Source organism: Channa argus, chromosome 14, assembly GCF_033026475.1.
Source record: "Channa argus isolate prfri chromosome 14, Channa argus male v1.0, whole genome shotgun sequence".
Taxonomy (NCBI): Eukaryota; Metazoa; Chordata; class Actinopteri; order Anabantiformes; family Channidae; genus Channa; species Channa argus.
Genome location: NC_090210.1, coordinates 24343302 through 24368421, shown reverse-complemented (window position 1 = coordinate 24368421; position 25120 = coordinate 24343302). Strand labels below are relative to the sequence as shown.

General features: G+C 38.5%; 4 protein-coding genes and 1 pseudogene across 6 annotated transcripts; 1 reads left to right on the top strand and 4 right to left on the bottom strand.

Moving 5' to 3' along the window:
• Positions 1-138: 138 nt before the first annotated feature.
• LOC137098264 (uncharacterized) lies at positions 139-1920 on the bottom strand. Its single transcript, XM_067474316.1, has 2 exons — positions 1479-1920; positions 139-575 (listed from the first exon to the last, which is right to left on the bottom strand). Exons 1-2 carry the CDS (start codon positions 1648-1650, stop codon positions 139-141), a joined length of 609 nt encoding a protein of 202 aa, XP_067330417.1. The 5' UTR covers positions 1651-1920.
• Positions 1921-2045: 125 nt separating this feature from the next.
• LOC137098260 (zinc finger protein 239-like) lies at positions 2046-7120 on the bottom strand. Of its 2 annotated transcripts, none has more exons than XM_067474307.1 (2): positions 6983-7120; positions 2046-4525 (listed from the first exon to the last, which is right to left on the bottom strand). In XM_067474307.1, the coding sequence occupies exon 2, from the start codon at positions 4512-4514 to the stop codon at positions 3510-3512; it is 1005 nt and encodes a 334-aa protein (XP_067330408.1). In that variant the 5' UTR covers positions 4515-4525; positions 6983-7120; the 3' UTR covers positions 2046-3509. The 2 variants fall into 2 exon arrangements, with proteins under 2 accessions (XP_067330408.1, XP_067330407.1); XM_067474306.1 differs by lacking the exon at positions 6983-7120 and adding an exon at positions 4989-5305.
• Positions 6696-9310, bottom strand: LOC137098263 (zinc finger and SCAN domain-containing protein 31-like; annotated as a pseudogene).
• A 704-nt stretch (positions 9311-10014) lies between these two features.
• Positions 10015-16149, top strand: dusp28 (dual specificity phosphatase 28). Of its 2 annotated transcripts, none has more exons than XM_067474196.1 (3): positions 10015-10187; positions 10582-11000; positions 12454-16149. In XM_067474196.1, the coding sequence occupies exons 2-3, from the start codon at positions 10656-10658 to the stop codon at positions 12553-12555; spliced, it is 447 nt and encodes a 148-aa protein (XP_067330297.1). In that variant the 5' UTR covers positions 10015-10187; positions 10582-10655; the 3' UTR covers positions 12556-16149. The 2 variants fall into 2 exon arrangements, with proteins under 2 accessions (XP_067330297.1, XP_067330298.1); XM_067474197.1 differs by having other exon boundaries at positions 10015-10255.
• Positions 16150-16872: 723 nt separating this feature from the next.
• On the bottom strand, positions 16873-25105 carry proca (protein C (inactivator of coagulation factors Va and VIIIa), a). Its single transcript, XM_067474193.1, has 9 exons — positions 24966-25105; positions 24409-24492; positions 23956-24113; positions 23777-23801; positions 22706-22816; positions 21993-22133; positions 20692-20810; positions 18187-18304; positions 16873-17552 (listed from the first exon to the last, which is right to left on the bottom strand). Exons 2-9 carry the CDS (start codon positions 24476-24478, stop codon positions 16966-16968), a joined length of 1329 nt encoding a protein of 442 aa, XP_067330294.1. The 5' UTR covers positions 24479-24492; positions 24966-25105; the 3' UTR covers positions 16873-16965.
• Between the last annotated feature and the right edge of the window lie 15 nt (positions 25106-25120).

Below are 25120 nucleotides of genomic sequence, written 5' to 3'. Positions count from 1 at the left end.
ACCCTGAACAGGCTAAGTGATTAAGGTAATGGATGGATGAATTAGAGCATTGTACAGATCTGCTTTCAAAACATGCTGCATTTCATTATTAAATAATCCTCAAATGCAAATGCAAACTCTTAATCCTTTCCACAAAAGTTACATTCTAACATTACATTCACCTTTTTTACCTGTCTGACTATCACAGTGAGTACCTGACATGAAAGTGTTGTCAGTATTGTTATTATCACTTGTGATTATGTGACATATCTTCTTTGGCTCTGGCTCTGCTTTTTTTGTTGATCCAGAGTCTACATGCTTCCTTCGTTCCGTATCTTGACTGTTAGTTATAGGAAAGCTGTCAGAGAGGACCTGATGGTCACTTTCCTCATTAGTAGGAATCAACATAAAGGTATCAGTCTCCTGCTTCAGCAGAAGGTCCTCTCCCCTCTGACTGCTGCAGAGTTCCTCCCCTTCCTTTATAATCTGTGAGGGTTCTGGATCCACCTGGTCCACACTGGATCTCGTCTCCTGGTTACAGAGCTGCTGGTCAGTGAGAACCTCCTTCTCCTTACAGACACGTTGCTTTGGGAGCTCTGCAGGGACACAAGAAATATTTTACTAATGCTATTATAGTAAATGACAAAATTGAGCACATGAAAAGTCCAAATTACTAACAAGGTCCTACAATGTCACCATGTCATTAACAAGGAAATTACATGGTGTTGGAGTCTTACAAATTAGTTGGATGCACTAATGTCAATGACTTAAGTCTACCAACTAGTGTGATGTGGTCTAACAAAGAGACAGAAAAGTAGAATGCAGACTAGACGAACAAAAACCTGACACGACATCAACATCTGTGTCAAACTGAATATAATCATAAAGTTAAAGGCTTAAGGCAATGGATGTTATGGAGTAAACAGAAAAAGAAATATAAAAGTGTGTGAACTCATTTATCTTCCTGTGAAGTGGTTTGGAGACTTTTACACATTCTTATGAATGAAGGACATTCTTTGTTCACCCGTCCTTTGGAACTTGGAACTTACTTGGATTAAATCAGGTGTAAAAAAACTAAATAAAGCTCCAAGAGAAGCACAGACCTTTACACTCATATTTCCTCCTTGTTAAGGGATTTCTGTGGTTCTTTCATTTTGTGCATCCTCAAATTTTTCCAGCTCTCTGGATATTTACTCAGTGGTTGTATCATTGATTTATGCTTGAAATGACAAAGCTGTTACTGTCACTGTGTGATGGTCTAACATGATGAGTTTTGAAAAAAACGACTTCATCATTTATTCAGCCCGTTTGCATGTAATAACAAGAATAGGATCAGAAGTTATCGTCATATCAAGCTGTGTCAAACGCTTTTAAACAGTGAACCGTATTCGGAGATCCAGAAAATCTCCGGTTTCTACACAAATTTATAGTCTTGTTCTGACAGCACCTTTTCTGATTGGACAAGTGTTTTCTATTGTGCTCATTCTGGTTTCACCCACCGATCGTGTGTAGTTTTATCTCAGGTTTCAAAACGATGTCCAACAATCTGCGCTGACGATCGATCTCTTCTTCGTACTGGACGATTTTTTTTTCCAATACTCCCAATATTTCTTGAGCAGCAGCAGTTAGTCGCTCGGTGACAAACTCTCTCAGATACTGAACTGAAGACATGGTTGCTTCTTTTCTACTCGGGTATTTTTTTTCTAAATACACAACCCCACAGAGATAACGCTACTGGAGATCTACCACCGGATGTCACACGGTAAAATTCCGACAGTGGAAGTGAGTTGAATTTTCTTTCCGCCTTCGATCACAACTGTAAATAGTTTTTTCTCATTCTATACTAGATACTGAACTGAAGATATCGTTGCTGCTTTTCTATTAAAATATTTATCTGTGATAAAACTTAAAGAACTGTACACATCCACAGAGAAACCTCTTTGTTTACTTCGACCGGATGTCACACGGTGACGACAGAGCTTTACTTCCTCTGGATGTCACACAATAAAGTACCGAGTGTAAACGTCAGTCAACTTATCTTTCTTCATTTGTTGTTTTGTGTCGTTTCGTTTTATTTCAAAATTACCAGTGGTGGAGAAAGTGCTCAGAAACCAAAAGAATACATAAATAAAATAAGAATACACACACAACAAATGTATTCTAGTAAAAGTATTCATACAAGTTGATATTTCTGCTTAGGTAAATGTAGGGAAGTATGCAAGTTATATTTTACTTAAACTATGAAAAGAACAACAAAATCAGCTAATTACTCCATTAATTATTTGAGGAACATCAGTCTCAGTAATGAGCACTGAAACAATTATCAGAATTATTTAGTAAACGTCAAATACAAATGTTTATTCATATACACAACACTGCAGTACATAACTTTTGTCTGTGTCAACTCTAAAGCCAGACAGAGTTTTTTTTTAAAATCTGATGAAATGACAAAATTAATAAAACTACACATTAAAAGAACACGTCTTAAAAATAAAGACAAGGTGGCAGAATGACAACATCTGTAACCAGCAGCACCCGAGGGTTTGTCAGAGTTCACAAATCACTAATAAATATAGCTACAATCGAGGATAAAATAGTAGATGATGAAAAATTCATTTAGGAGGCAAATCATTCACATTTGTAGGCCTAAGTACTTACTATAAGACATATTTTTGGCAAGATTCTGAATATTACAGTTCACAGTGTCAAATAAATGAGTAATGCGGCCATGAGGAGAAAAGGTTCAGCATGGTTAACATAGTGTGATGCAAAGAAAAATTAACATGTTGTGACCACTTTGTAACAGGAATTTTCTACATTAAAATACACGTAGTAACTGCAAAAGTGTGATTCCGTCGGTTTTTCTCAATACAAGTTTTAACTTAATGGTTCCCCGTGTAAAGTAGTTCTCTGGTGTATTTTTAACATTGGGTTATCGGATTTAAAAAAAACATTTCAGAAATGAGCTGCAACTACAAGGCTCTTCATTTCTGTGGGTTCCTGTGTGGTTTGTCAACAAGTGGCATATTTTGCAGGCACAAGGTTAAAGGTTTCTCTCCTGTCAAGTCACAGGTTTTGAAGCCACCACTAGCTCTGCATGTTCTCCTGTGAATGTTCTCTGTAAATGTATTTGGTTTTCACCTTCTCATTTTTAAAATATTGCATCATGGTCAATATTATTTGGCCTTTTTTAACCAAAAGAAAGGCATTTCTAGCATTTTAAGCGTTCTCTAAACTAATCTAAATTTATTAATATAGAAAAGAAAACATTATTCACCCAGTTTATTTTTACCTGGACTAACTAGAACCATCACCGATGCAGCCAATGGGTTTTTAGAAGTCTCACAGTCGGCTATATAGAGGTCACCTGAGTGCAGCTAACATGGTTAAAAATCAGGACGGTTGAGTTACTAGTGAATCAGTACCCTGACCAATAACTACACCATCAAGACAAAAAAACACTTCAAGCAACTCTATGAAAACGGTAACTGAAATGCAAAACTCGGAGAATGGATACAAAAAAGGTTGAGTCACTGAATGTCTCTTGGAGTATCGTTCAATCCATCATTTACGGTAAAATCACTCACATCTAATGTTTCCCATGTTTCACAATAATACGACGTCTCACCAGTGTGGATTTTCATATGGTTTCTCAAAAACTTTGTTCCACTAAACCTTTCTCCACAGATGTCACAGGAGTAAGGTTTCTCACCTGTATGACTTCTCATGTGGACAGTCAATTCGTTACTATATATGAAACGTGTCCCACATACTTCACAACAGTATGGTCTTTCACCTGTGTGGGTTCTCAGGTGGACCATCAAGTTACTTCTATGTGTGAAACCTTTACCACATGTTTCACAAGAATACGGTTTCTCACCTGTGTGCGTTCTCTGGTGGACTAACAAGTTACTGCTGCGGAGAAAACCTTTCCCACATGTTTTGCAAGAATATGGTTTTTTACCTGTGTGGATTTTTAAATGAGTATTCAAAGCTGATATCTGCCTAAATCCTTTTCCACAGGTTTTGCAAACAAATGGTGTCTCCCCCGTGTGGAGTCTCACATGTACATTCAGTTTAGATTCACGGCAAAAAGTTTTTCCACAAAAGCCACATTCAAAAGACTTTTCACCTGATTGAGATTCACAATGAATCTTTGACACAATTTTATCGCCACGGTTACCGTGACTTGTGTTTTCAAGAGATGTCTTCTTTGGCTCTGGCTCTGCATTTATAGTTGATCCTGAGTCTACATGTTTGCATCTTTCCTGGTTTTGGCTCTCGGGTTCAGTAGAGCTGTCACAGAGCTGCTGGTCAATGCTTGGTTCTGGTTCGCTGTGGTCATTTTCCTCATTAGTAGGAATTAACATAAAGTTTTCAGTCTCCTGCTTCAGGACAAGCTCCTTAACATCCTGACTGCTGCAGAGTTCCTCCTGTTCCTCTTTAATCTGTGGGAGTTCTGGGTCCTCTTGGTCCGAACTGGAGTTCCTCTCCTGGTTACCGAGCTGCTGGTCAGTGGGAACATCCTCCTCCATAATGGCATGCTCTGCAGGGACAGAATAAACGTTTTACCAATATGGGGTTAGGAAAAGGTTTTGGAAATTATATTTAATTCTTTGAAGCCTTTTTAAGACATCAAAAAAGAACAACAAATGCCTTTTTTTAACACCAGAACAAATTATTTTACAAAATGTATGAATATTTACACAGGATTGTTTAAGGGGACTAACTTTTACAGGAACACACACAGATGCACTGAAACCGTTTCAGTTAAGCATCTTTCTCCGGTGCACCACATGATTTTAATGAGGGTGGTTTAATCATAAAAATTATTTTCACGCTCAGTGTTTATTAACAAGCACGAATTTAGCCGAAGAGAGCCGACTCTCCTTCCCCGCATCAGCACAATAAATCATGCAGATCATCGCTTCTCTGTGAATCACAGAGATGGTAACGTAAAACCACATCAGAAACATTAAATCCTGTCACCCGCTGGTCGTTTCACCCACCGATCCTCTGTAGTTTTATCTCCGGTTTCCAAACAATGTCCAACAATCTTCGCTGACGATCGATCTCTTCTTCGTACTCAACGATAGTTTTTTCAAAAAATCCCAATATTTCTTCAGCAGCAGCAGTTAGTCGCTCGGTGACAAACTCTCTGAGATACTGAATTGAGGACATTGTTGCTGCTTTTCTATTTAAATATTTATCAGTGATAAAACTAAAAGAACGTTTTCAAACTACTCACATCCGAAGAGCTAACGCTACTGGAGACCTCTTTGTTTACTTCCACCGGATGTCACACGGTAAAGTTCCGAGAGTGAAAGCGAGTTCACTTTTCGTTCCGCCTTCGATTATATCTGTTCCTCTTTTTGCTCATTCCACCACAAAATCGATTTTTTTCTGTACGTCTACATTTAACAGACCTTTTTAAGCTATTTCCAAAAAAGGCAGCGTATCCTGCTCATGTGTGTGTGGGGCTGGTGTCTATCCCAGCTGTCACTGGGTGAGAGGCAGTATCCAACCTGGACAGGTCTTAAGTCTGTCTCAGGGACAACGCAGAGACACATACACAGACAGACAACAATTCACACCTACAGGTAATTTAGAGTCACAAATTAATTAGCCGGAAGAAGCCCACACAAGCACGGTGAGAACATGCAAACTCGACACAGAAAGGCTGCAGCAGGCCAGGAATTCAAACCAGGGAAGCAGCAGCAGAAGCAGGGATGGAAGAATTACACAAAACTGAGCAAAAGTGGCAACTTCTCTGTATTTTGACTTAATTTTCACACCAAGTTATTTCAAAATATTATTCATTTTATCGTGTCATGAATTTACAGATACCTAGCTTTTGTGTCCTTATAATACACATAATTTATAGAAATATTAATATATATTATAAAAGTAAAATAAAGGGACATAAAAGTAAATCTAACTTATAATAACAGATTTAAAACACATTTAACATAGTAGTCTGGATTGGTTCTTCATACACAGTATTTTATAAACTTTCTCATATATTACATCAAATGTAAATTTTCCTAAATCCTCATAAGAACAGTACAAAGACTAGAGTAGAAAAATTCATCCTCAATTTCACCCAGTTCACACAACCAGTATTGTAACTGGATTATTTTAAACCAACCAACACCCAGAGTCAACGGGAAGGTACCTTTTATCAACTAATTATCTTCGACTTGTTGAGGAAGTAGTTATTTCAATAAGCCTGAACCATTTTCCATAAATTTGTAACTGCATACTAATTGTATTGTTTTACCTTAAATTGTTGCTATAAAAAAATGCATTATTACTAGTCTCTTTTGGTTAAAAGTTGTATTTAGCAAAGTAGCTATGGCTGTTATATATAGCAGACAAAGTACAAATATCACAGTTTTGTTTTGCATTAATTGAAACATTTAGGTTTAATATGTGTATTTTTTGTATCTGTAATTTAGATACCGTCTTGGACTTGGCTTCCATCAATAAAAACTTTGTCTATCCAGTGTAGATATATACTCAAAAGCTTTCAATAAAAGTCAGGGACACAATTGTCTTATTTACTTCTTTGTCTTCTAGTTTCTGCCATCTGACAGCATCTGTTCCCATGTTTCAGATGAATACAACTTCTGAGTTGCATGGACCAAGAAGTTACTGTTGTATGGAAAACATTTCCCATATGTTCCACAACAGTACAACTTCTCACCAGTGTGGATTTTGATATGATTTCTCAATATAGCTTCTCTACAAATCCTCTCACCTGTGTGGGTTCTCTGGTGGAACAACAAGGTACTTTTGTGTCTGAAACATTTCCCACGTTTCACAACAATACGGTTTCTCACCTTTGTGGATTCTTAAGTCAGTGCTGATTTCTGAGTAAATCTTTTCCCACAGGTGTTACAAACATATGCCTTCTCACCTGTGTGAATTCTTATATGTCTTTTCAAATCAAAGTTACGTGTAAAAGCTTTTCCACAGGTACCACACTTGAAAAACTTTTTACCTTGACAATGAGTCTTCAGAGAGTTATTGTTACTGTGACTTTTTTAAATGTAGCATCTCTTCTATGCTTGCTTCCTTCCTGATCTCGGCTCTCAGCTACAAGAGAGCTGTGAGAGAGCAGCTGGTGGTCAGTGTTTGGTTCTGGTTCACTGTGATCATTATCCTTATTGACTGGAATTAACATAAAGGTTTCAGTCTGTTGCTTCAGGACAAGCTGCTCTCCCTGCTGACTGCTGAGTTCTTCCTGTTCCTCTTTAATCTGTGATGGTTCTGGGTCCACCTGGTCCAGAATGAGTTCCTCTCCTGTTTACAGAGCTGCTGGTCAGTGAGAACCTCCTCCTTCCAACAGATATATTGGCGTGGGGGCTCTGCGGGGATAAAAGGACACAAGAAACATTTTACTAATATGGTGATAACAAAAAGGTATCTGCAGGTCATCAAGGACTTTAATGCTTTAAAAACCTTTTTTATAAGACATCCACAAAAACCACTTAATGAACCTTTTAACAGCAGAAAAAACACAATAAGGCTTTGTGACATGTTTTAAATCTGTCATTATTTAAAAATGAAAAAGTTACAACAAGTGTGAAAATATACATTCACACAAGTATCAAAATCTAATAAAATTCTTGGCAAACAACGGAATGGTGCATTATTGACACCAACTAGAATGGAGTGTGAATCAGGATTCTAATACATACATTATTTTTTTTAAAAACTCATATCCTCTAAGAAATTGAAATAGTTGTGTACATATAACACTCGGTTTCTGAATCTTTCCCCTAAAATGTCTGTTAAATCAAAATGTACTTTTATTTTCCGGAGGTTCTTAATTAGTTACCCTCTTTCTGTTTCATAGTCCTGACAGTGTATCATGACATGTTCTGTTTCTTCTTGCCCACAATAATCAAATGAACCTTTGTTTGGTTTTCCTATTTTGAATAATGCACCTGCATCTCTGATCTCTCCAATATTCCTTTGAATCCTATAAAACTAGTGTCCGTTCTTTTCTTTCATTTATGGCTTCTGCCATCTTTCCTTCAATTTCTCCTTTAATGTCGATCTTGTCAGTCGTTTAATTTCCTTTGACCCAAATGTTTGCTGGTACCTAGAAAAATACTAAATAAACGAATATGTTCTGCTGTGTAACCGGATAAAGACTTGTCTATTCTTTTCCTTGTCCTACTAAAATATAATATATAATATAAGATATTTAAATTTTTCATTCATGATTGTTTGGGTGAGAGGTAAATCATCTTACAACAGTGCTCCTCAAGGACCCCTGCTCTGTTTTTGTCCAACTATCCCTGCACAACTGTGATGTTCCGGTTTCTGACTGACTGAACACACCTGATGCAGGTGATCAGCAGTGGGAAGTGCAGGGATAATTGCAAAACAACAGGCCTTTGGGACTCAAGGTAAAGACTTAAGAGACTTCTGTTCTAAAGCAATGAATCCTAATGTCCACACACAAATAGAGAATCCAAGTAAGCAAGAGTTGGTGGTTCTTGGTAAATCTTTTAGGTGCTTAAACCAACGCTTTACCTGCATTTAAGTTAAACAAACGAATAGACGAATAGTCTGTGCATCAGCTTGGACTTTAACGATCAAGATTTTAGCCGAAAGGACTTTGCATCCTTGCTTCAGCACAACAAATCATGCACAAGGCTTTTCACTTATGTCAAAATAATGTGGAATTTCTGACATCACAGAGTTGTGTGCATTGTTAGTGTGACATTGCATCTTTGGTTTAGAGTTTGCATCCCTAATGGATCCAGAGTCTACACGCTTCCTTCCTTCCTGATCTTGACTGTCAACTACTGGTGAGCTATGAGAGTGCAGCTGGAGGTCAGTGTTCAGTTCTAGTTCACTGTGGTCACTTTCTATTGAGTCCTACTGAGAGTGAATCAATATAAATCAATCAATATATGTGCAGGTACACAAGAAACATTTTAAATAGTGTGGTGATGGGAAAAGATCATCTGCAGACATTTAGAAATGTGCCACAATGCTCATAAATACACAGCTCTTTAACAACACAAATGGAGAATCACACTTCTAAAAACAACACTGCTAATTCTAGGTGCGTCAGGACTAAACTAAAACCAACGCTGTTAAACTTCCCTTTAAAAGCACTGAATGGATATAGTGATTCACATTTAATACTGAACTGCACAAATTACACACAAATTGTCTGCGGCACAGTTAACAACCACAATTTTAGCCGAAAGCAGCCGACTTTGAATCCCTGCATCAGCACAACAAATCATGCAGCTCGTCGTTTCTCTGTAAATGACAGAGATGACAAACTTCGTGTGGTAACGTCAAAACACATCAGAAACACTAAATCCTGTCCTCGTCCTGTCCCCTCTTTTTATCTCCATTTTCCAAACGATGTCCAACAATCTGCGCTGACGGTCGATCTCTTCTTCGTACTCAACAAGAGTTTTTCCAAAAACTCCCAATATTTCTTCAGGAGCAGCAGCAGTTAGTCGCTCGGTGACAAACTCTCTCAGATACTGAACTGAGGACATTGTTGCTGCTTTGCTACACAAATGTTGGCGTCTGCACCAACGCTACATAACCACACTGCTAAGCAGACTAGCGCTTCCGCTTACATCCGGCAGGTGTCACACTTTAAACCTCCGACATTGAATCATCTTAATGTTCCGCTTTTCAGTCAGACAGTTTATCAGCGTCATACAATAACAGGAAAATAATCTGCAATTATAAGTATTTTTATGATTATTTATAAAACACAGAAATACTAAAATTACCTGGTTCTAGTTTGTGAGAATTTGCTCTTTCTTTGTCTTACTCTAAAATGCAAAATGAATACACTCTGGTTTTATCATTGTCTTGTCTTTTTTCTTTTTCTTAAATATTGTTAACAATGTGTAAGCTGCTCGTGGGGCGTAGCCCTACTTCATTGTTTCCTACTTGACTTCTTTTTCCTTCTTGTACATGTTTTGATCTGTCAGTCTTGAGTCTGAGCACAGTTAGGACCCAGAGCAGAGGAGCTGTCACAGTCCATGCAGTAAATATAGCAGGAGCGTGTTGATCAGGGCAGTTGGGGGTCATGAGGAGACCTGAACAGACCGGATCATTCTGAAGCTTTTGACATCTGTCTGCAGGACTGCAAAGAGGACAAGAACATATAAAAATCCTCTGACTTTATCTAAAGTGACCCCGAAGATCAGCTTGATGTGAGTCAGTGTGTCCTTGGTGATCAGTCGCTGTGGGGCTCTGTGTGACACAGGCTCTGCTTGTGTTGGTGGGTCGTTTATTACAATTTGGTTTTATTTTCTTAAATTTACATTACATTTACTTACTCCTGTCTGGGTGTAACACATTTATATTAAAAAATATAAATGAGAAATGAAATATCTATTGAAATATCTGAACTGCAAAAAAGGGCAAACTTTGTGTTTATTTACATGGCATAGAAGAGTATGCCTGGAGTTTCTGACTAAATAATTGTATCATCAAATAAATCATTTTTAAATTGATTAAATATTTCAGCAATACATTAATCTACTCTCACAGTAAAGAAGCCTCTGAGGTTCATTTATCTGCATGCTCACACCTCTTTTGGACCAGGTGGCGGTTACCCAGAGCCTCAGAGGCCGAGTAAGGAAGCCTGTGAGGGTCAGTCCTCCTGCTTACTGCAGAGGATGCTGCAGCTGTGTAAAGTCACCAATGCCTTGTTTATCAGTAATGCCCGTTCAGCCTGCAGCGACGAGCTCATCCAGCAGGAGGCGGTGACGCTCTGCATCAATGTGTCCAAGCAGCAGCCGTTTCCCTCCTCCGATGTCAAGAAGCTGCAAATCCCTGTTTACGACGACCCTAACGAGGACCTGTACAGCCACTTTGACTGCTGCGCCGACGCCATCCAGAAAGAGGGGAACCGGGGAGGATGCAGTGTCGTCTACTGCAAGAACGGACGTAGCCGCTCAGCCACAGTTTGCATTGCCTACCTGATGAAGCACCGCAAAATGACACTGACAGACGCCTTGCAGGTGGGAGTAACATGAGCAAAGCAGTATGTTTAAATTTAGGGGCATCCAATTTTTTTCCCAACCAGAGTACTAACCAAGTACTTACTGTTGAGTACTCACCAGTACCAAGTACCGATGCAACTACTAAACTATAGTAGCGGGACACATCAATCCTTCGCAGTCTGCAAAAACAGAAATTCTCACGCTTGAGACATCCCTACTTCAATTTACAGGAAATGTGCTCTGTCATTATACATAAAATATATATGCAATATAAAATTTTATTTACTTAAAAATATATGTTCCAGGACCTTTTTTCAGTTAAACTTTCATGTGGAAAAGGGATTATGTTCTATTTTGTTTAATCTAACTATGGTGAACTTCAGCACACGTCCATCCTAAACAAGCTGTACAGCAGTGACGAATTAATTGGTTTTGCTGTTGTTCCAGTACTTTTAGAGGGATCAGTAGTATTATACTGGGATATGAGATTTTGGTCATATCACATGCTTCATTCTTTAATGTTTGTCTTTAGATGCTGCTGTGCTTGAACGTGTGATCGGAGCGCTGTTCATTTAATGTACTAATTTTGTGCACTGAACTAAACATTTCTTTCTTCGACTACAGAGCATTAATGTCATCTCTTCAAGTGTTGCCATAGTTTCTGGTTATGTTGAGGAAAAATAGAAGTTCGTGCGGTAGAAATGTTATCCTCAGTCAGACATGATCAGGCCCAAATCTCCCCCCCTTGTGGCTAACGTTCAAACTCCAGACAGACACAAGGAAGTATGTGAACAATGATCCTGATGCTGCTGCTTTTGTCTACTTGTACACATTAGTATATAGCAAGTACACATACACTACACAGTTGCCAGCCTTCCCTGATCCTCTCTCTCTGAACATTGCTCACTCCATGTGTACGTGAGGCGTTCAGAGACTGTACAGATCATAGGTGGTTACATTTCAAAAGTGTTAAGAGCTGAATGAATCTATCGTTTATCAAAGTCGACCAGTATAACAGGCATCTCGCTGAAACAAAGTTTGTTTGGGTGTGATATCATGGACTGCTTTGGCTTTTGAGACTGTGAATTTTAATCAACACCACTAGTTTATTTTAACCTGTGTGAACTGAACTTTGAGCTAGCTCTTGTACGATATTATCTATGATTAGTTTTACCCAGAGGTGTCATTCAGTTAATTTGGTTCATTTGAAATGATGGTCTGATGGATGTTTTTTATGATCTTGATATTAAATGAGTAAAAATACACCTGACACAGACTCACAGAGCAGCACTAGCAGCACAGATATTCCATCCAAATGTTTTTATTAGCGGTGTCCTTTCCAATTTTTAATCAATCAGATGGTATTAAAAAAAAATCATTTTATCTTTTGCAAAAATAGATTTTAAAATACAATCAGTTGCAAAGAGAAGGTTCACATGCTTCTTTTTGTATGCTGTTGTCTTTCCTTTAGAAAGTGAAGACGGCCCGTCATGTAATCGATCCAAACCCCGGCTTCATGTCCCAGCTGCAGAGATACGAGCAGGACCTGAAGAAAAGACGAGGAGAGTCCTAAAAAAAAAACAACAACAACCACCAGGTGAACTGCTTTGTCTCTGATCAGAGACAATTTGTCTCTGCAGGATCAGAATGTGTTTCACTTTTATTCTTATCAAGTAGGAATTTTAAAGCGGGGCCATAAATGTCCTTATTCACCTCTAGATTCTGGCTTTGGGATTAACGTAAAATGTTAAGGTGAACAGGAGAGTGGTTCATCCAATAACTGCAGAGTCGATGGTTTGACTCTCGGTTCCTCCAGGCCTCATGTCGACTGTTTTGTTTTACATAAGTACAGAAACATAGACATTAGCATATTGACACAGTTGACTTTCAAGAAATGTGACTTTCAAGAATGTGTTTTAAAGTCATCTCATTTAATAAAATTATATCTTTGTATAATATTTTGTCCTCAATTGGTGAAACTTTGCCGAAATGAATGAAAATAGTGCTAAAACTGTGACAAAGAAAACCACTAATCTGCTCCAGTCTACTAAAACTTTTCTGTCTAAAACCACAGACTTCACTTGCAGTTTATTTTTTTTATCTTTACTTAAAACACCTCTGGCTATAGTTCCACCTTCTACCTCAAGATGGAAGTGTTTCTATGAATTAAACACAGATCAGGTTTTCTCTGATGCAGGCTGCATTTAAAAAAAAAGGAATATTATCTTCACAAAGTAACTCAGGCTCATTATGAAACACAACCAAACAGCTGTTACTATCCTGAAGGAATCTGCTCTGAAATCCGTTTTCTGTATTAACACAATTAAAACTCTTACTCCAACAAATCACGTCTATTAATTATAATAGCTAACTAATTTCCCACTTTTGGTCCTGCTCATACAGGATAACTAGCATAATAATGATCACAGGTCAGTTTCACTGGGACGCTCCCACTGTCAATCTGAGGCAGCAAGCTGAGCAGGGATGACGTTACACTGAAGATTTCTACTTTCAATCTCATGTGAATAATGCAGCAGAGCAAAGAGAAACCTCTTCTGGGTAAAACGGAATATGTAAAGCCCACACAGGCATTTCCACTCATATGAATCTTTTCTATATGTTTACTTTTAGTGAGCCCATATTTATAACCTGCCGCTGCCCAACGTCAACCTGATTCAAGAGTTTAATTTCCACTTGGACACGTTTGATTAAATTATTAAAAGCAGACTTTAGTTCACTGCTCTTCTAGTTTTAAAATAGAATAACAATAATAGCATTAATGTGTTCATCACTTTGCACCACCTAATATACTTAAATCATGTGTTTTGAATATAATGATGCAAATTACTTTACGCACTATTGGGGAATTTTATAATGAAGTCTGATGATTATACTGTATTTTTGTTTTATTAATCTGATTTTGAACAGATAACTAAATGTTATCTAATATTTAGATTAATGGAGTAAAAATGTACAATATTATATGGAAATGTAGTGAAATTGAAGTAGAAAGTAGTCAAATATGGAAATACTAAAGTACAAATACCTTTAGTTAAAAATTAAACAAACTCTGTTTATATACAGTTTTCTTTGAAGCAGCATATTACAGTTAGAACAGTTAGATAATCAGACAATAGTTACTGACATTAAAGCGACTATAATCAATTATAATAAACTTTCTTAACACAACCAAAAGAGAATTTCCCTCAGCCTTAGTACCTTTATACTGATTTCCCTCTCACAAACATCACTTTTGGCCACACAAGGAAACAGGTTTTCCCACTGTTATTAGAAAAAGCACAACAACCTGTTTCATAAGAGTTATTTACTATTGATGTGACTGTATATGAATACAGGAAATAACTAAAAAGTCTACATAATCAACTAATTATAACAGAACTATAACTGTGTGGGTAAACAGAGTCTTTAAAACATAGTGATGGTGCGGTTTTTCAAAACTCTGGCGTACAGGAATCCTTACAGGCCAGAAAACATTTCTTACAGAGTAACTTTTTAGCTCAGGATTAATACTCAAACAAGCAATAAGATGTCTTTAACTTTACTGGACATAGTGATTAGAACAAACCAAGACTTAAGCTCAGGTTAACAATAATAATGACAGTAGGATAAACATTATTCTAAAGTGCGTTTTTATCAGGCTGCATATATGTTCAGAGAAGACATTGTGAATATATCGGTAGAAGGATGCTGAGGTTGGAGCTGCCAGGCAGGAGGTCTAGAGGAAGACCAAAGAGGAGATTTATGGATGTAGTGAGGGAGGACATGAAGTTAGTTGGTGTGAGTGAAGAGGATGCAGAGGACAGAGTTAGATGGAGGCACATGATTCGCTGTGGCGACTCCTGAAAGGGAACAGCTGAAAGGAAAAGAAGATTTAATGAGCATCAGCGCTTTACTAGTGCAGGTTACAGCCTGTTTTGATGACATCATGAAAGAAACTGAGATGCTACAATTTACTAAATGTTCAGTGATATTCACTGAAATGAGTGTGCATGCGTCACTTTAAAGCTGCTAATGGTTAAGTGTTCAGTGTCCTCTGTTTATTCCGTGATGAACAATGGTTCAATATTTGTCTTTCCAGTGAATGAATGTCAGCGCAGGATAAAAACTGGGATTTAGGGAGTATGTGTTTGTAAAGGATTTTTTTGGTGCCGCAACTGAATTAAAAGCAACAATTTTATTGTTATCATTATAATCACATAAGACCTCATTATGTGAGCATGACAATAGATCTGCTGATGATCAGCTGTATGTGTTGTCACTGCTTTGCAGCTTTGTACAAGGACAAGCCTGATAATGCACTGCTACTATACAAATGTCTGTTTGTTTTAATTGTTGTAAAATGAAATAAAGATCTGTGTCTCTCACTCAATAAAATTCCAAGTGAAATTCATCCTTGGATGTGTTTCCGTGTTGTTTTGTTGTTTTGTTGATGCACTTATTGAGCTTTTTGGCCAGATCTCCCTCGTAAAAGAGATGCAATGTCAAGGGACTTCCTGGTAAAATAAAGGTTAAATTTAAATCTGCCATGTTTGTTTTAACCAGATTGAAGTATTGAATGGGGTTTTGGTGTTGGAGATACAAAGATGGAGGTCACCCAGGCATTGAGTTACGGGAAACCTCTGTACAGCAACACAAGTGCACTTTGGCAATTAGGGAAATAATATTTCAAGAATTACTTGATCTTTCCAAGCATTTTGAAACATAATACATTAACATAAAAATAATCATCTGAGTTTATAATCTTTTTTTGGACCAATTTTTTTTGGGTACACTGCACTGCTGCCTCACAGCTAGAAGGTGCCTGGTTTGGATCCCAGGCTCGCTGAAGCCTTTCTGTGTGGAGTTTTCATTTTCTCTTCGTGCTTGTGTTGGTTTCCTCCTGGTACCCCGGTCTCCCACAGTCCAAAGACAAGCATGTTAGGTTAATTGGTGACTCTAAATTGCCCATAGGTGTGAATGGTCATCTGTCTGTATATGTCTCTCTGTGTTAGACCGGAGACAGGCTGGAGACCTGTCTAGGGTGGACCCCTCCTCCTACTCAATAACAGCTTGGATAGACTCCAGCACCAAGTGACCCTGAACAGGATTAGCAGTTAATGATAATTAATGGATGGATATCAAATCATTATATGCAGATGACACCCAACGTTACCTGTCTGTGAAATGTAAGAATCTCTGCAATTTATAACATCTAAATCAGTGGTTGAAAGCCACGACTTGCTGGATGTCTAAAATGGAATGAAGACGAATTAGAGGTCTTTATAACAGGCACTGATGGTGCTCGAAGGACAGAGCAGCATAATTGTGGAACAGTTAAAAAGGCTACGGCCTGTGCAGACAAAGCACTGGGACCACAAAACTCCAGTGTTAGCATCTTTTCATTAGCTGCCAGAGGAATTTAGAATCAAATGGTAAACCTCAGTTATTACCTATCATTTTCTACATGGCGAGACCCCTGAGTACATCTCTGAATTGTTAAGTCATATTGAAGTTTGATGTTTCAGGTCAGCTAACCTATAGCTTCTGGGTGTTCGCACTTGACTTAAAACAACAGTTCATTTGCTTTTAATGCAACTAAACAGTTATTGCATTAAAAAAATATGCAATATAAAATTTTATTTACTTAAAAATATATGTTCCAGGACCTTTTTCACTTAAACTTTCACGTGAAAAAGGGATTATGTTCTATGTTGTTCAATCTAACTATGGTGAACTTTCAGCACACGTCCATCTTAAACAAGCTGTACAGCAGCGACGAATTACTTGGCTTTGCTGTTGTTCCAGTACTTTTAGAGGGATCTGTAATACAAAATGTTTTTTTAAATGACTGAAAATAAAGACACTCATGTTAAAAACAATAAACAGAAGCTTTTTGAGACAGAATAGGTTTATTTGTGTTATGTTTCTATTCTACTGAAGCATTTATGTAGGCTTCAAATACTGAAGGGAGGATAGAGGAGGTTCAGACATTTGGAGGTTGTTTTTGAACCTGATCCGGGCTCCACTGATTAATCACACTGTTAATCCAATCGTTGTAGTTGGACACCTTGGTGTAAATTCCCAGCTTGTCTTCTCTGCCACAACCCTCACCCCAGGACACCAGGCCAATCAGGAACCAGGTGTCTCGATAAAGCGTTACCATCGGTCCTCCACTGTCCCCCTCACAGGCATCCATCCTCTGTCCAAGAATCCCAGCACAGAGGACGTTCTCTGAGATGTTGTGGGACATTTGTCTGGCGCAGATGCTGTGGTCGACCAGTGGGACCTTGATGATGTTGAGCGCTGAGCTGAACTTGCTACTGTCCTGCTCCTCTTTGCCCCAGCCAGACACCACAGTGAGGGTACCATTGAGGTGGAGCACACGCTCAGCCATTTCACGTCCCGGCAGGCAAATGGGGATGATGTAATCGGTTAACTTGATGGGATACTCAAGCCGCAGCAGGGCGATGTCATTGTCCACCCTTATGCTGTCGTAGTTTGGGTGTTTGAAGAACTCAACAACTTTCAGAGTTACCTCACTGCCTTCAACTCTGTGACGCTCGTAGTCCCCTAAAGACACACATCAGACTTTCACCAATGATATTGTCTACCTCTAGGAGACAGTTTTATCCACTTTTATCCACTAAAACACTAGTCTAGTAAAATCAAAACAGCTCAGCACAGTTTTTTAATCCTTTGACAGCAACCATGTTCAAACTGCTCAAAAGGTCCAAAATTACTAACTTGGTCAAACGTCTATTGATATTTGAGAACCAAGCTGAGATTGTCATTCAGGTGATTGATCAAGTGCTGCAGGTCAAACTAAGCATCGTATGACAGCAATCTGAAAAAAGTTTGCTCAAAAAAAATTTGTGTGAGTCACATTCTCAGTAAAGCTGTTCCTGCTTTCTAGAGTGTTTGGGAATGTTTTGAATTTAATTTAACTTGATTCAGATGGTAATTAATTAAAACAAGTTTTTTGTTTCACAGCAGCACAATATTGTGTACATGACCTTTCTCCTCATTTTTGAAAAAAATAAGGGCAGGACAAATGTTAAGTGTGTAAATATTTCAAATTCCTTTAAATTACATGTTTGTGCCACTTAGAACTTAATCTGGTTCATGCTACTACTCATATGGGCAAACTGATATTATCAAGAACTACTGGGTTTAGTATTTGAGTGTCTGCAGAGGGAAAACTCACCCAGTCGTACTCTGAATTTTATGCTATTTTCAAGGCAGTGAGCAGCCGTCAGCACCCAGCTCTCATCAATGAGGACGCCTCCACATTGAAATCGTCCTTTGGCATTCACCAACAGCGCCTGTGCACAAAAAGACTCCTGTCCAACCTTTTCATAGTGTAAGTTTATAATTTTAAAGCCGGTGATTTTCTGCGTTTTTGAAATTGTCAGTAAATCAAATTAAAAGGACCAGCAATGAACTTTATCTTATTTGTCTGTGCCATAGCGCCACATTTGCTCACTACATCAGCACAGAATTACAGAAAATCACCAGATTTGACCTTTAAATTAAAGTGTGGGAAAATTAAACATCTTTGGTTATTTACTGTAATTATAGAATAGCACGCAGCTAATCCTCTTCTTAGAACTTAGTGGATCTGATTAGATAGTATCCTTTCACAGCTGTCACCAGATTTAAGTATGTATTTATATAGCACCTTTCACAGATAAAATCAAAAATTGCAAAATGTAAAAATGAAAATAATACAGACAATAACACTTCAAATCTAACTTAAAACACAAGAACAACAAAGGTGCAACAATAAGAGCCCAGTCAGCAAAAAGCTCGTCTGAAGAAGAGCCACACGCAGAGTCAGTCTGTTCCACAGTCTGTGAGCCACAGACTGAAAAGAAAGATCCCGCCGAGTTTAAAATGGGTTTTACGAACCACAAGCAGATTTTGACCTGATGACCTCAATGCTCTCGAGAAGCCATAATGGGTTAGACAGGTCAGAAATGTACTCAGGAGCGTTGCCATGAAGGGCTCTATAAGTGAGCACAAAAATTTTAAAATCAATTCTAAATTTGATTGGTAACCAGTGAAGAGAATATAAAATGATGATCTGGGATTTTCTACTGGTTCCTGTTGAAATCCTCAATGCTAAATGCTGAACAATCTGCGATTTATCCCTCATTTGTTAAGACAAGTGAAGAGTGATTTACAATAGTCCAAAGGAGATGAGATAAAAGCATGTATGATCATCTCTAAATCTACATTTGACAACATTTTCCTCACTTTAGAAATATTCTGTAAATAATAAAAACATTTTTGGCCATCTGTCCTCTGTTCAGTCAAGACTGTGTTGTATTTAATCTATGTCCTCAGATAAACAGTCAGGAGCCCAAAGAACCAAGATGTTGCCTGATCTGCAGAATTTTCTCTGGGGCAACAATCAAAGAAAAAGGAGCCAATCAAAGAAAGGCAACTTAGATATAGGCTTGTAATTTAGGGTCAGAAGGATCCAGGTTTGTTTTTTTAAGAATGGGGTTCACTACAGCTTGTTTAAAAAAGGACGGGGACATGGCAGCAGAAAGAGACAAATGCATCATATTTACCAGACAAGGACCAAGTGATTCAGTAACATTCAACAGTAAAGTGGTTGGAACAATCTCAACAGGGCTGCAAGAAGGTTTCACCTTTTTTTAATAAAAGCTTAATGTCCTGTAGGGTGACAGGAGAAAAACAGGACCAAGAGTGCAGTGGAGAACCTCTAGTATAGGTGTGCGAGGAAGGAGAAATGTCGAGTTGGAAAAGCTCAGCTTTAGTGTAGATCGTAGAGAGGGGGTGCGGTCGTAGCCACATCATGTCCCGATGCGTTTTTTGAAACCTGCCTTAGAAGCCACCCTACCTGTTCCGGTCCGGTCCCAAGCTGCATAAATAGAGCTGCCCGGTATCTCCTCAACCCGCTCTGGAGCCTCACTTTTTAAAAACCTCCTGCCACGGCCCTTAGACAGCAGAAGGTACTCCGGTGACGTCAAGGAGAACTCACGGACGGGCGGGATAAACGGTTTGTATCTGGTTCAGGTAACATAGTCCTCCATAAGCTCTTTGATGTGAAACAACATGTGCCGATCATACTTAATAGCAGCCGACACACAAATGTTAGCTGACAGGGCTAATGCAGCAACAAATAACACAATAACAATCACAAATGCACGAGAAAGCAGAGAAGGAGCGACAGCAAAGCCGAACACAGGCTCCATCTTGCTCCAGAAGTCGGTGCATGAACACTAACTTGCAACACTCAAATGTTGCAGGAAGCTCAGCACATTTATCTAACTTCAACTAAAGGTCAGAAAATACCAAACAGCATAAATGTTTTGTAATCCACAAAACTGTTGCCATTAGATAAAAGATTGAATAAGTAAATATCCTAAATCTAACTCTGTAGTGTGTGCTACTGTTTTTTACTTTGCTTTTCATTTCTGTAGTTTCTTCTTTAAATGTTTGTATCCTCCAACACTAAGTTATATGAAAACAAAACAGCAACATTTTTTTTAGCAACACATGACTAGAAATTCAAAAATCTGTTCAGTGTGGTGGTCGTACAAGTTGTCACAATATTATGGCTTATTTCCCACTATTGCTGTGTGTTAAATGTCTAGAAAAGGAGCCATGTATCACATTAGCTCCCCTGATCTCCACACTGTGACAAAACAGGTAAGTTCTCCCTCAGTCCATCTGTTACCTGCCAGGGACTCTCCCCCTTCTTTCCCACCTCGCCTCCCACCAACCAGGGCAGCAGCCCGTCTTGTGGTTTGGTGTACGACGACCTGTTGATCATCAGGCGACCACAGGACGAGCTTCCTGCAGGGAAAATACTGGTAATTATTGATGACGCGGCAGGTCATTCCCTCTGGGCAACAATTAATTGGGGATAACTACATTTTTCAGCAGGACAGATGTGAACCCCATCAAGGTGGTGTGGGAGAAGCTGAACTGAAGAGTTTGGGAACACTGATAAACACGCACAGCAGGCCTGTGGGGAAATCACACCTGACTATCCACAAAAAGTGATCAGTAGAAACCACAGGTTTGTCAGGCAGTTACTGCCTTTGGTAATGACTTTTTTGTGAATTGGTGCCATATAAATAAAGTTGAAATAAATTAATTTATTTCTGCAAAGGCAGTTTTTTTAAGAAACTAAAATTTAACATGTAAAATTTAGTCTGTGCTCCAATATGCTTTAAATAGTTTTTTCTTTTGTGTGGTATTCAATTTATTAAAACCACCAAAATTGGTCTTTCGGCTTATCCTGTGAGTTCAGGGTCACCACAGTGGATCATTTCCCGCATGTTGATTTGGCACAGTTTTTTACACTGGATGCCCTTCCTGACACAGCCCTCCTCAATTTCTGCCAGGCCTGGACCAGCACTGCACAGCTGGGGAGGGGAATGGGCTGTTAGGGGTTCAGTGTCCCACCCAGAGACACTTCGACACGACCGGGGATTGAACCACTGTGGACAACTGCCTTACCAACTAAGCTACAATACACTTGCCCCTTTCAGCTCAAACCAAAAGGGAAATAACTGATTAGTTAGAAGCAATTATCTGCTTTCATTTCATTTCTAAGTATAAAAATAAAAAGCAGATCCCATTTGGTTCTGTTAGGTTAATAATATTATCGTCCTTTCCCTAATATTTCTATAGGAAAAAAACAGATGAGCTCTAGACCACATTACATTACACAGATGAGGGTCTGAAAACTGATAAGTGTGTTTTGTGATAAATGTGTAGCTTCATGCCAGAGCCAGTACCTGAATTCCACTTAAGCTCTTTTCAGACATGGGATTGGAATGATTGCTGGCCTCACGTATTTGTAGTGAAGTAAATGGTTTTAGATATTCTTGCACACATACACATTAATATATTCACACATAAAGTCATCAGCTGTAAACTCTGTGGCTTCACACTTCTGATAAAGCATCAATAAAAAACTTCTTAAAACAGCTTTCCATGCACCTGCAGTCCAACTCTGCCTGTTCTCACCTGCTGGGACACACTTTTTGGAGTCAGAGTGCAGTTTGTATCTTTTCAAGCAGCTGCAGGTCCTCGACAGGCCGTCCTCGCTCTCTGTACAGTCATGGTCGCAGCCACCGTTATCCACAGAGCAGTTGGTGGCTGTTTGAGCTGAACAACGAACAGGTATAATTCACCTTTAAAGTTTTAGTACATGTTAAGTTGCTGTTGTTACTTTATAAAAGATGTGAAATTGCAAAGTTCGTATTTTACTTTTGAGAACGTAAACTAAGTTTAGGTTTTAGTGGAGAATTCCTGTCACTCCCTTTAAAAAGTTGTGGTGTGTAGCCCCCACGATTAGCTTCATAATTAGTTATATTTAAAGGGGAAAAGAAGGTTTTTGAAGTGGTTCCCTCCTTAAAGTGTTTTTGATAAACTTAACAAAACCCGAACATTTCAGATTTCTGCAGAAAGCTAATTTATGAGGCACATGTAGAACAATTCTGGACTTTACATTTATGTAATCAACAGAATCAAGTTCTTTAGTGGTTTAAATACTTTCCTCTTGTAGTCCTGCTACTTTTGGACCTTTTGTGGTTGAAGTACATAGTACCTTAACTTGAGTTAAAAAATCAATTTGAAATAGTACCTCTAGTCTTATTTGAGTTTTATTTAGCCAAGTACTTGCACATGTACCTAAGTATTTGTGTACTATTACTGCCTCTGATTAGAGTCAGACTCACGTTGGTCACAATATTTGCCCTCGTATCCAAGGGTACAGTTGCAGGTGTAGTCTTGGTACAGATCCACACAGACTCCATGGACACAGTTGTGGAACTGACACTGGTCTCCATCTAAAACAAAGTTCTACTTGTTAAATTGTACATTGCCAGGTTTTCCTACAATGACATCAAGAAACATTTTATTTTCTTCGCATTTTTCGTTTGAAGAATCAGCTTCACTTTGTATTTGCAGTTGCTTTTTGTGGTTTTGTTCCAAATGTCCAACATATTTTAAGTAATATTAAAGGGCGACTTCACCAATTTCGAACTTACTTTCTATGACTTTAGTTTGAGTGTAAATGTACATGTAATGTTTTTGAACATTCCTCTGACTTCCTTATATCTAAATATTTCTCTGCTTCTAGCTGAAAAACTCCCCCAGATGACATCCCCTGAAGTGTTTTGCACCATTAGGAGTTCAGATGAGTCATCTGGAGGACTTCTGGAAAAGCAGCTTGACAATGATTACAAACTCCATTGTGTGAGCAACAAGATGATGTTATCTGAACTGAAGGTTCCTTTCAAGCGAGATATCTTAATATAGAGAAGTCAAAGGGAAGTTTATTGGCATACGTTTACATGTCTGTCATTAACAGTCCACCTTCCTTCATCCTCCTCCATCCTTCACTGTTATACAGTATCAATTACTGCTACTTGCCTTACTTATCTCTTACATAACGCATTTGTACATATACCTCATTCCCTTGCTCATTGCTAGTACATATTTCATACCAAATTTTAATTGTCAGTATATCATGACAATGTAAACAATTCCAATTTTTTAAAAATGTTTTAAAGGTTTTTTTTTATTTCCTTGGCTAATAAAACATATTCTGGTTCTGATTACAGTCTTGTGCCATCATACATTACTTGCATGCCATTTGTGGTGAAGCAGGAAACTGACAGAGGGAGGCAGCAAGAGAAGAAAAAGATGATGCACATCCAAGGTGAACAAAACAAGGTGAAAAGAAACAAACTGTAGAGCTGATGACATATATCGTACGGACACCGGGGGAAATACACTTGTCTCACCTGTGTACAATGTCCAGAACTCCAGCTGCGAACACACAGAAGGAGAAGTCAACAGCTATTTCCAAATTTGACTGCCATAAGGATCATTTCACACTGAACCAGTGAGGTTTACTGCAGCAAACTTAATCTTCTCTACATTAACTGATTGGTTTTTCAGACACATAAGTAAAGAATCTTACCGTGGCTTCTCTAGTTTGGAAAATCTCTCTGGCTTCTTCAAAGCTACACTTCTCCTCTATACATTCCCGCTCCTTGGACGGGGCTTTTAGCTCCTCCAGGAACGAGTTCGCCCGACGAGACCGGAGCAACATGTGAGCCTCCGGAGGGTCGGAGAACACTGAGTAGAGTAAATTTATGTTGCATTATAAAAGGTCAGTTCATATAAATTATGAACTGAATTATGAACTGACCTTAATACATTACAAAACAATATATTATTTTGTAAAAGAAATTATACTAGTCAAAAAAATCAACAGTTAAGCGATGACAAATGTACTGAGCTCTTATAGTCAAATGTCACAACAATCATACTGGAGATTTTCCAGCTAGTTTTTGCTAAAACACACATTACACATATTATGTCTATGGCAGGGGGGCTGTACATTCCGTTTCAGTAATCCATTGAAACACACCTGACACACTGAGCACTGATGCTGACCACAGAGCAATGATGACAGATGCACAGATGAGGAGGCGGGACATGATGTCAGTCAAATCTGCAGCCAGTGACACGAGACAAATGTGAGCAAAGCTAGACTGTTTATATTCAGCCGCTATTAATAATACTAATAAAGTGTTTCCCAGGTTCACTTATAACAGAAGCAATTCTTATTCAAGAGCGACTGATTTAAGGAGGTTAATGTGAACACATTAATAACAAATTGACAGGATAAAATTTGGGGAATCCCGAGAGGAGACAAACAAATATACAAAATCGTCTGCATTTGTTCTTATTACTTTAAATGTTTAAGACTCACTGAACTACTTCAGCGTCTACAATATTAATCATGTATTGACCATAGAGGCCTCCAAACTGACAGAGCAATAACTTAAACTCCTATAACCTTTGAACCTACGAACAGAGGCCCTGAAGCAGAGCTGAGACAACAGCCTAAAACTGTTGTCACAATTTCATTAAAACAAGATCCAGAAAAACAAGTGGATGTCTGAGATAGTTTTTTTTACTTACGAGTGAAGAATAGAAGCTGTTGACAGAGAAGACAGTTTGCGCTGTTTCTGCTGTGTTAATAACTAACTACCAGTGTTTATTTAAGAGTCCACAGTCTGCAGCTAAACACTGTCACAACATTGTCAATACACACACAATCCTCCTCTTTAACCTCC